The sequence below is a fragment of the Rhea americana genome, unplaced genomic scaffold (genome assembly GCF_003343005.1).
Source record: "Rhea americana isolate MKP2758 unplaced genomic scaffold, rheAme1 scaffold_202, whole genome shotgun sequence".
Taxonomy (NCBI): Eukaryota; Metazoa; Chordata; class Aves; order Rheiformes; family Rheidae; genus Rhea; species Rhea americana.
In genome coordinates this window covers 1,635,627-1,646,329 of record NW_028186173.1, presented here as the reverse complement: position 1 = coordinate 1,646,329, position 10,703 = coordinate 1,635,627, and the positions used below count along the sequence as shown (strand labels likewise).

The 10,703-nt window shown below is 38.6% G+C and overlaps 2 protein-coding genes across 2 annotated transcripts in view; one reads left to right on the top strand and one right to left on the bottom strand.

Annotated features, from left to right (window-relative positions):
- Positions 1 to 3,514, top strand: part of KCNAB1 (potassium voltage-gated channel subfamily A regulatory beta subunit 1) — a 5,634-nt gene extending 2,120 nt beyond the window's left edge. The window contains exons 4-6 of the mRNA XM_085304074.1: positions 86 to 206; positions 1,195 to 1,283; positions 2,023 to 3,514. Coding sequence (XP_085160200.1) covers positions 86 to 206; positions 1,195 to 1,283; positions 2,023 to 2,112 — 300 coding nt within the window. The 3' untranslated portion in view covers positions 2,113 to 3,514. The remainder of the gene's footprint in view (positions 1 to 85; positions 207 to 1,194; positions 1,284 to 2,022) is intronic.
- Positions 3,515 to 6,606: 3,092 nt separating this feature from the next.
- SSR3 (signal sequence receptor subunit 3) lies at positions 6,607 to 9,996 on the bottom strand. Its single transcript, XM_085304073.1, has 4 exons — positions 9,852 to 9,996; positions 8,962 to 9,060; positions 7,865 to 7,996; positions 6,607 to 7,128 (listed from the first exon to the last, which is right to left on the bottom strand). Exons 1-4 carry the CDS (start codon positions 9,953 to 9,955, stop codon positions 7,062 to 7,064), a joined length of 402 nt encoding a protein of 133 aa, XP_085160199.1. The 5' UTR covers positions 9,956 to 9,996; the 3' UTR covers positions 6,607 to 7,061.
- Positions 9,997 to 10,703: the final 707 nt, after the last annotated feature.

Genomic DNA, 10,703 nt, shown 5'->3' with positions numbered 1-10,703 from the left:
TCCTAAGAGATGGTAATAATTGCCCTAGAGTTTGCATTTTGGAAGATTATCACTAACGGTTGTTTGCACGGTAATTGCTCTCTAGTGCTACCAGTGGTTAAAAGAAAAAATCGTAAGCGAAGAAGGAAGAAAGCAGCAAGTGAAGCTGAAGGACCTCTGCCCCATTGCGGAGCGGCTCGGGTGCACACTACCTCAGCTTGCCGTCGGTAAGTCACACGAGGACGTCGCGATTTTCACTGCGCCTCTCTGCGTCCATCAGCAACGCGCGGTTCAGCGCCCCTTGGCCGTGAGAAGGGAGATACCAGGAAATGGAGAGGACACCTCTGAGCTTCTGGGTCGCTGGAAGACCAGCGCAACCCAAATCTTGTTCGCACTGTAAAGGTTTAGCTCCTCCGTTGGCGGGCGAATCATTTAAGCACCAGTATCTTTACTAATTGCTTTCCCTACTAAATCCGTGGTACATTCCCACCAGGACTACTGCTTCCCTTCCCRCTCATCCCGTCCGGAAAGGACAGGCCGTACCCCTAAAGAGTTTAGGCAGGAAGCACGGGGCCATGCCTTCCCCAGACTGAGCAGCCCTGCGCTACGTGATCGAGGAGGCAGGCCAAGGGGCAGAGGACGCTAAATGCTGAATGATGCAGATGCGGTGAATCAAGCGTTACTAATTTTCAGTCTGTGAGAACAAGAAGAAAGAGCATATTTAAAAATGGAAAAGGGAAGTATCAACATGACACATAATTATCCTGTTTAATAGGATTAGAAATGACTCAAGTGACCTGAAAACTGACAGCTTCCGAAAGTGTTGCTATTTTCAAATAGAGAGAGAAACTTTGACAAATATTAGAAAAAGAATTCCTTTATAGACATGTTTTTCTGTAGTAATTGCTTTCAACCTACAGTCTACCAGTCCTCGGACCTCATAAAAGGAGTCTGTGAAAAAACATGAAAAATAGCAAGTCCCTGTCAGCAGCATCACGTGTACTCTACAGGGCTCTCTGCATCTATACACATTTTTTTTGTGTGTGGCGGGGTGCTACGGATGAAAAGGTTCAAAACCTTTGGAAGGTGTCCAAAAAGGAGTTGTTTCCCTCTTGTTTTGAAGTCTGCAATGTTTGCAGTTTTCAGGGCAAGCATCTGTACTAGGGTGCTGTAGGGAGCCCTGTGCCCCTGACCCTCTCGTAACTTTACCCCCAGCCTGGTGCCTGCGAAACGAGGGGGTCAGCTCTGTCCTGCTGGGATCTTCCAACCCGGAGCAGCTGATCGAGAACCTTGGAGCCATACAGGCAAGTACCAACAGAGGCTACAAATCAAAGCACTGGTAATTAAATTTAAGTGTTGGTATTTTAGCTACTGCTTTAGTCTCTTTGGAGTTATTTCAAGGTGCCATTAGAATACCTTGAAACTAGTGCCCTCACGCTCCTCATAAAGGTTTGGTATCTATTTCGTGTCAGGCCTGTTACGCTTCGGGTTAGTCGCATCAGCTAGGCAAGCCGACTGCACTCCTCCACGACTGCCGGCCCGCTGTGCGAGTTGCACCCATATTCAGCAACGAGGGGGTGGCAGTGGCAGGCTTAACGTGTTCCTCTAATACTGATCAAAAGCTGACTTGAAAAAGCAAATGACCAGATCCCAGGACGTCTTACGATATATTCTGTGCTATGTCTTCAACCGTGGTCCCTAAAAAAGCACAGGTCCCATCTCACGTGCACKGGCTTTAACTTTCTCTGCCGCTTTTCACAAGTAAGTTTCCTCCGGCGTTCCTTCCCCGGCTTCCTTCGCAGCGCAGTTGAGTAACTTCGGGCATTGTGTATAAAGTTTGGGAGCAGTTCAGTGATTCTTCACAAGGTACTACAATCATTTTCCCTTAGAGGAAAAAGGCACTAGACAAATATTTGTCACACCCATCTCCCCACACAGAAAACAGAGGGGACATTATTTGATAAATCTAGATTTAAATTTGGAAAATCCGGTGACTATTTTTAATGGAAGCTCAATTAAACATGGGTTTTCTTCTACTCCTAGGTTCTTCCAAAGATGACATCACATATTGTAAATGAAATAGATAATATTCTGGGAAATAAGCCCTACAGCAAGAAGGACTACAGATCATAATGCAATGCATGACTTACCTGGACTGCATGGTTTAAAATAGTGCTCTGTACGCGTAGTACAGTACTGAATTAATATCCGGTCATGAGAATCATTCAGCAGCTTGCTGCTCGGTGTCTACTGTTACTGGATCCTTCGAGATGTGTGCTGTTGCTACCAATCTGCAGTGGAATTTAAAAGCACAGTTGATCTCTCTTACAACTGAGAATGATCTCGTATTTTCTTACCTTCAACTGAAATCATCAGTTTTTACTTTACTCTTAGCACCTCATGCTTGTGCTGTGAAAAACATATGTAAAGCAAAAAATAATTTATAACCTTTAGGTACTTGGTAATTTAAGAAGGATGTACAGATATATTTTTTCAATGAATAAAGCCAGATACAACTTAAGGTTTTAATAAATCCACATATGGGAAATTCCAACTATAGTTTCTTCAGTTAGATTAACAGAACGAGCAAGTTCAAATTTTCCATTTGATTTTTTTTATGCTGAATACAGGCTTTAGATTTAGTTTGTAATTGAATAAGGGACTTAAGTCAGAAAATTAGTTAGAAATCCTATAGCTCAACTCCTAACTATACTGATTATTTCAGACGTGGAGTGCTCCTAAGAAGAAGTACTTCTGAGTACAAGTCCGAAGAGCAGAGTAAGAGCCTGAACAGGCCTAGCAGGTTAATGAAAACAACTGCTGTTTGCAGAATTCTAGTTCTACGCAGATTTTAAACCAATGAATCCATAAGATGCTGTTTTTTGCAATTTACGGAAGTCTGCCTCTACTTTTGCCTGCTTGTAGACATAATTATTGCAAGTTCCAATATTCATGAGCTTTTAAGGATATAGCTACTTTTAAACATGTATTATATAAAGCTGCTGAAAAATAACAGAACAATCAATCAGGTATGTATTTTGGTGGAGGGCTACATTTCGCTTTAACTTGTTCTGGAATCGGGCGTGAGTAAATGCGTAGTATTTTTAAGATACATTTTAAATGAGTAGGAGGTTTTTGGTGAGCGTTTCATCCCTCTAAGGAGTTGATGGTCAACATTAATTTGCCCATTTTAAGAACCACATTATATTTTTACCATGACTTTGCTTTGTAAAATGCACCTATGATTTCAGTACATATATCACACTTGTATTGAATAATCATACTTCCTGAAGGGTACGATTATGTACAGTATTTGTAGGACCCTTGTATTCTATTTCCCTTAACTTCATGATATCTGCAAAGTGTGCACAGCACTTTGGTGCCACACAGACAGATACTTAATTTGTTTTTTCTTTTCCTGTATTTAATTCAATGAGCTATGGTATGTGTAAATGAACTTAGTTGCTGTATATCAGGAACTGCAATCTGACTTTGACTTCTGCTTGGACACAATAAAAGCATTTTGTGCATCTGATTTTATACTTAAGAGACATATTACTAATAGTAATACTGTTTATGAAAAGGAAGCGCACTGGTTAAAAAGTACGGTGCCATTGTAGTGTGAATTACGCTGAAAACGAGTACATAGCATTCCACAGCAAAAACGCTAATCTTTAACTGTACCCGTTTAGGACAAGGGAAGAYGACATCTGCCCACAAATACGGAACAGAGCTGTTGACTGCAGGGCTGATTTTGCCATGTGCTGCACATCTCGGAGAAGGTACTTTAAAAGTTAGACTACTAAGAGTCACGCCAATCATAAATAATACTTTTGCCTGCAAATAACATCTTGAGGACATTCCCATTATAATTCATGGAAATCCTACTACACTTCAGCAGTCAGCGCCTCCAAAATGACCCTGGGCTGGTTAGTCACTGGAGCAGAGCTGGAGACATCCACTGAAGTGCTTGTCATCTCCCAGGTATCAATTATTTTCTCTGCTGTGGGCCACATATCTTACTGCAATACTTACTGTGTATTTTCTGGATGAAAATTTACTATTTAAGTAAGTGTTTTTTTAAAAAAGTCACCTTTATGAGCAAGACATGGGCTTTGGCTTCATACAGTTACTGAGGGAATTATTTTCCCAGTAACAGACTTGTTCCCTTTTTCACCTCTGGGGATACAACTTAGTGTTCTCTTTTCTTCTTCCTCATCTAAATGGGAATCCAACAGTGTATTATTACAAATATAGTAAACTCCCCCTTTTTTTCTTTTATTTATTTATTTTTTTTATTTTATTTTTTTTTTTTACTAAAAAGGAGATGGCATTGTCTCTTACTTGTTGAAAAAGCTAAAAGTCAGCTTGTTCTCAGACTCCGTCAGAGGACAACGGGATGCCAGGTATTAACCTAGCTTTAGGCTAACTTTCAGTGTCACACATATGAAGCTGGGTGCATCTGGTAGTGAGTATTACAAAATATCACAGTTTTTTTGAAGAAGTCCACAGAATAGATTTGCCTTTTGTTTTAAAAACAAACAACAAAAAATCCTTTTGTCTCAGGCTGCCAATTCTGCAACATTTTCTCTCCAAAAAATTCTGGCACATAATATGCTTCAGGCCTCAGGGACTGCTTATTAAAAAAAAAAAAAAAAAAAAAAAAAAAAAAAGTAAGATGAAAAACTGTTAATAAAAGACTCGGTGAACTGACAGTAATAGCAGAAGAAAGGGCTGCTTCAATTTACTTTTCTCTAGATGACAGGTTTCCTGAAAAATACCTGCAGCTAGTCTTCATCTCTACAAACACTGACAAGTAAAAAGAACATCAGCATTGTCTATTATGTGTCTGAATTAATTACTGTATAGTTTTGGTAGAAGTTATGAGAGGGAAAAAAAAAGTCAACAATGACAAGCAAAACAGCAACCTTCAAGTCCAGTTGCTTACAGAATGGTGAATCTGGCATTATGYTTGATTATGATTTTATAAATGTATGTTAGAACTGTTTTATACATGCTAAATATTTATATTTAGTGCCATATTTAAGTTCATACTGTCCTATATACTAGTCTAACTTCTGCAGTAATGAATTTTTTATTGAGGACTTTAAAAATCCTAACTGATTAAAAGAAAAAAATACATGTATATGTATGTGTATATATATATATATGTGTGTGTGTGTGTGTATATATATATACACACACACACACACACACACATATATATACACATATATATATATACACACACACACACACACATAAAATATCCTGTGTAATAAGGGATAGGCCAAGGGAAATACAATTATGCAAGGCAAGCAGCAGTAATATGCAAATATCCTTTTAATAGCTAATAAGCAGGAATAATAAAGAAAAATCCACCCATATTGAGGGAAAATAATCAAGATAATTCAGAGTGTTAAGTGACTAAATAGAAAAGTAATTTTCACTGACAGCTCTAAAGTGTACCAGAACCAATGGAATTTTCACGACTACAAACAAATCAGTAATATTATCTTTACTGGGAAAAAAATTAAAGCAAATTACACAGTGGAATTGAAGACTGGAGGGGAAAAAAAATCTCAATCACAATTCCAAAAAGATGCTGAAGAGAGAAATATGTAATAGTCCACAGGCACTGGAAAATGTAGGTGCTATTTTTTGACACTGCTGTGGTTGGATTTGTCAGAATTAGCTTGCTGCTGACTGCAGTTTGGGATTAACATCAAGAACAGTGGAAAATTCTTGATCAGGCTTTTGCAAATGCTGACAAATATGGATATTTTAATGTCTCAAGTATTACTCTTCTGCCCTCAGCATTAGCTTAGTAAGAAAATTCTTTTTTAATAGCATTATTGAAACAGAACACTTGAAATTCACATGGATATGGAACACTTCAAAAAAAGTATCAGAAATACATTTCTTTGCCTTTTCTGCTGAGGTCACAAATCATTTGAATCCAGCTCTCATTTGTGCCTCTTGTGTAATAGCCCTAGAACACACCAGTGATACAAGTCAGACTAGGAAACTAATCAAGCTGAAAAGTTACCTGACTACCTAGAACAGTAAAACATTATTTCAATTTGTAATGGGAAAGTCTACAAGCTAAGCATACTTGAAGCCAAGCCAAGCAAGATACTTAAAGCCAGGGCACTTTAAGACTGCAACCTGCTGATTCTTTGTTTTACTACATTTTACATGAAGATGAATCTTATTAGAGTATACAGATTAGCACAGTAATTCTTACTTCAAATCTGATTATAGGCTCGCTCTTTCTTGTTGAGGATACTATGTCTGTAATGGCAATATCAGTAACTTTTATAATACACTACATTAATACTAGTACAATTTAATCACAATGTGGATCATCTGTTTCACTGATAGCATGAAAAAAAGCAAAATGAAAAACAAAACCACTACATTCAAACCAATTCCAAACCATTTTCCCAGGACACTGCTTTGGTTCTGTCCACGGCTCAAAGCTGTTTAAGAATGAAGAGTCTTCCCAGGAAAATAGTACATACACTGACTTGAGATGACACCTCTCTTTCGACGTGACAAACCAACACATGCAGCCTGCCCAAGAAAATCTCCATTTCCAGAAATTCAGAATGGAAATACAAAGAATTAATTGACAAAAAAGCCTCCTTTTTATTAAAACCTTTCAAGTTACAATGATAAACGGCAGATTGTCACTTTTTATGATCGGTGAGTTCGGCTCCTGTAACAGTCACCAAATTCTGTTAACGGTTCTGAGCACAGCTGTTCCGTGCCACTGCGTAATATGCAGTACCAAGACACCTATGAAGTGCTTCGTACAAGTTATGCTTGGTAACTGCTCACATGCCGCCTTCTTTCTCTGCTAAGTAACAAATCTGATTCATTCAATTATTGAATAATACCTTGTAAAGATACCAAAAGTAAATATAGTTCACTCATTTTCTTTTCAAACGCTCTCCCCCAAAACCCTCAAGCAGTCACATTATAGAAAAAGTAGTCCGCTTCCACCCTTAAACTTTTGTAAGGAAACTGAACCCTCCCACAGAAATTAACTGCTGGCTTTTTTTTTTTTTTTTTTTTGTCTACTTGGATCCTGTAGATAGCAGGGCAATTAGTCCCGACGAAGCGCTTATAGAAAGAATATAGTTTCTGTAGGGAAAAGGTTAAGGATATAAACTTTTAAGGTACCACAACCAACTTTCTTTTGCACAAAACTTTTAGCAAAGGATATTTGCTAAACAAAAAAAGGCATTGAAACTGTTATCCTTTGTCAGAGTTTTAAAATAGGCATTGCAACACCATAGCCTTGATTCTAGGCTGTATTTCAAGCTATAGCAAGATGCTGAATTTACAAGTATACTTAAATTTAAAATTAAAATACTTATAAAGTTTAGTTTGTTCATTTAAAAGATATTATAAATGTTAAATACAGCAGATCTTTCATTAACGTATGCAGCACTTATTGGCAGTATGTATTTACTTAAGTAAAAGACAGTTTTACTTATGAACTTCCTGAAACTAAACAATTCTGTAAAGTAACAGCATGTGTCAAGTAACCCTAACACAACGTTTCCATATGACTGTAAACTGCGTCCTTATTGCACAAACCATTGCATCTGAAATGGCAGCACCACAAGAATTTCTGTAGATTGTCCAGGTGATACCCTTAAAACATCTAGTGTCAGATGATAACAAATCATTTATGTGAGCCAGAGAGTTTTTTGGTACTCTCCATTTGTATGTTCAAGTGTTTCCAAGTGGAGGCGCTACCCGCACATCTCTAAARAGTAGTCTTAATCTCACAACCCAGATTACAAACACAGCTGCAAATGATAACGAATAGAAATAGGATTCTAGTTGTTTCAAGTGCACTCATAAAGGATACACAGTTGGGTTGAAGTTCTTCAACACAAAGAATGAAGCAATGATGACCAAGACCAGAAAGAGGGTATTGTTGTAAAAGATGGAAAAAGTTGTTGCTTCATAATCTGCAACTTCATTTTTCTTCCACAGAATTCTGTGTACCAGTAGAGACATTATTTCACACATTTGTAAGTAAATATGTGGCCTGACACACACACACAGCTTTATGAAGAGACTGACACCTGATAAACTGTAATAAACTACATATTGCTGCTCTTGTAATAGTCCACTTCTAAAAGACAGGGCACAGTAAGAACTAATAGCTCATTAGTTAAAGATAAAACCTTATATATACTATGCACTTCCATATGTAACTGTCTTATGTTTGTTTTACCATCATGCACATCAAACTTAGCAACCTATAAATAACACTGCTTTTTATGACTTTGTATCTGTTAGATAGCCTAGCACTTAAAGGGGCTTTTTTTCCAAACAGCTAACGGTTCAATTCTTAGTATTAGATTAGATGCCCCCTTTTTACTCTACTAGACAGTAAGTGCTTCCTGATATCATCAGGACTAACTTGGATATATTAATATAAGACCTATTACATTGGAATTTTGCATATCCAATTTTGCTAGTTGCAACCATTCAGAGTGACAAATACTGACTAGCAAATACAGCCTGGCAGTATATGGAAATGCTCTTGTGAAGGAACTTGTACTCTGCTACACAAAATACTTTACAAACTTTGGAAACCCCTGAACTAACCTGTCCTTAAGAAAAGGAACTTTTGTTATTTCTAATGACATCCATGATGCTACTCTTCAGATAGTTATTAGAAGGCCTGTATGAAAAGGTGTTTTGCTTTGCAGCTCAAGGACAGAGTGGTTGCCTTATGAGCCCTTACTGATAAAAGTTTCAAAGTCTGTGACATGTCATTGATAACTCACCTCAAAAAAGCTTTATAGATGAACAAAGAGCTGATAGTACAGCTTCCTCTTACTGGAATATATACATAAAACAGACGAACAGACAGTCTCTAGAATCCCATCTACAGCTTGAAGATACTTGGCGATATTACAAGCAAAAGAAAGAAAGAAGGAAACAGAGGATTACCTTTCATCCTTCTCCTTACGAGACATCTTCCTGTTGTCTGCCTCAGAAAGCTTGCGAGTAACTTCTTTGGAAACAGCATCTTCTCTTTTCTGTGCTACTCTGTAAGAAGCACCACTTATGTTAACGTTAAAAAATGAATTATATGGATTATAGCAAGTTGTATTTATAGTGAAGAATAAATCAGCCAAGATATTGAACAGATTTTCCAGAGGAAAGTAAGTAATAGTCAAATTACTAAAAACATAGTCAAATGTAGTTTCTGGCAATAGCCAAAGAAAATATGGGTGGTTTTGCTATTTTGTTGTACTCCTAATTGAGAAGACTAGTTGATTCTGTAACTACAAGAAAGATGACAGAAACCAACTATAAAAGAGATACTGTAACAAACAAAGAAGTCTCTCAATTGCTCATCAAAATGCCCTCCCCCCTGTCCTGGCCTCTGACTTTGAATTTAACAATCTCAAGGCAATAAGCACGTTTTAAGAAGAGTCAGTAATTGCTCTGTCCATGCTGAGCACAAACATTTTCATATTAGCAACCATTTATCTTGCTGGAGAGACTCTTTCAAAAGCAGGAGGTTCAATTTTTAATTGTGCTGCTTCTTAAACTGTTGTGAAGGTCTTTCAAGAGAAGCGTGCGCAAGAAGCAAAGCTGATTTTTTAACATTTGATTTGTAACTTTCCCACTACAATTTCAAAGTTTGCACTTTATTATTTTGTCTTGAGTTAAAGCAATTCAGGAACTAATACAACGGAATATCAAAACACAGCAAAATTCAGGACAAAGTAGTTCTTCATTATATTATTTTTACTCATTAAAATATTCTGTAAATACTCTTTTCATCAGCTTCTTTAATAATTAAGTCATACTTCAAAAGTCAGCAAACTTACTTGTGTTTGAGGACAAACTTGACATTCTTATATGCAAAAGCTACTAGATAGGTACTGATGAGGGTCATTACACTATACAGGACTGCGGACTGAACAAGATCCATATGCCATATCCTCCAATAAAGCCCTTAAAAGAAAAAAAAGACAAAAAAGACATGAAGAGTGATTTCTCTCTTCAAGTAAAATGTCTCCACAGGAACCCTTAGCTCTAATTAGCTAACTAATTAGCTTAGCTTATTAGCTCTAATTCATCAGCACCAGCTCTGCTGGACCAAAGCCAGCTCCTGCAAAGTCATCTGAGTGTCTCCGAACTGCATTACAAAATGCCTTGAGAAAGAAAAATCTGCAATCCTTTTGGTTTATGTGGGTTTTCTGAGATTATCTGAAATTCAACTCAGAAGCACCAAAACAGCATGGCGTAAAACCTGCCAGTTGACTGTACAGAGATTTGACACTGGCACATTGGTATTCAGTCTGCAGCTCATCCGTCTTCACACATCACAGAACCACCACCCAATCCCCTACCCCCAGCAGCGCCAACTTCAAAGCTGGATCTCACACGGCCAGCCTAACTCTGCTCGGCTCCAGCTCAAGGCCAGCAAGGCCCAGAGCAGCCCAGACACCGCGGGCTGCCGTCGAGGCCTCTGTGCTGCTGTCCGCCACGTCGCCAGTGCTCCTGGAGGGGCGTCCAACCACSGGCAACGGGCGAGGAGCCGGAAGGCGCCCTGTTTCCGGGCTGTGGGGGCTGCTGCTCGCCTCAGGGGCTCCCCACCTGTCTTGGGGGGGGAAGCACCCCCAGGTCCCCCTCACAGGCTGCCACCACCCCCCTCGGAGGCTCCTCCCTGCCCCCCA

What these genes read in the sequence shown, in the direction of transcription:
- SSR3 (XM_085304073.1), bottom strand. Translation starts at nt 9,955, where the DNA reads ATGGATCTTGTTCAGTCCGCAGTCCTGTATAGTGTAATGACCCTCATC. An exon ending in CGTAAGGAGAAGGATGAAAG is followed by an intron (nt 7,997 to 8,961) that starts GTAATCCTCTGT and finishes ACTGGTACACAG; the next exon opens with AATTCTGTGGAAGAAAAATG. An exon ending in AAGAACTTCAACCCAACTGT is followed by an intron (nt 7,129 to 7,864) that starts GTATCCTTTATG and finishes TTTTCCCTACAG; the next exon opens with AAACTATATTCTTTCTATAA.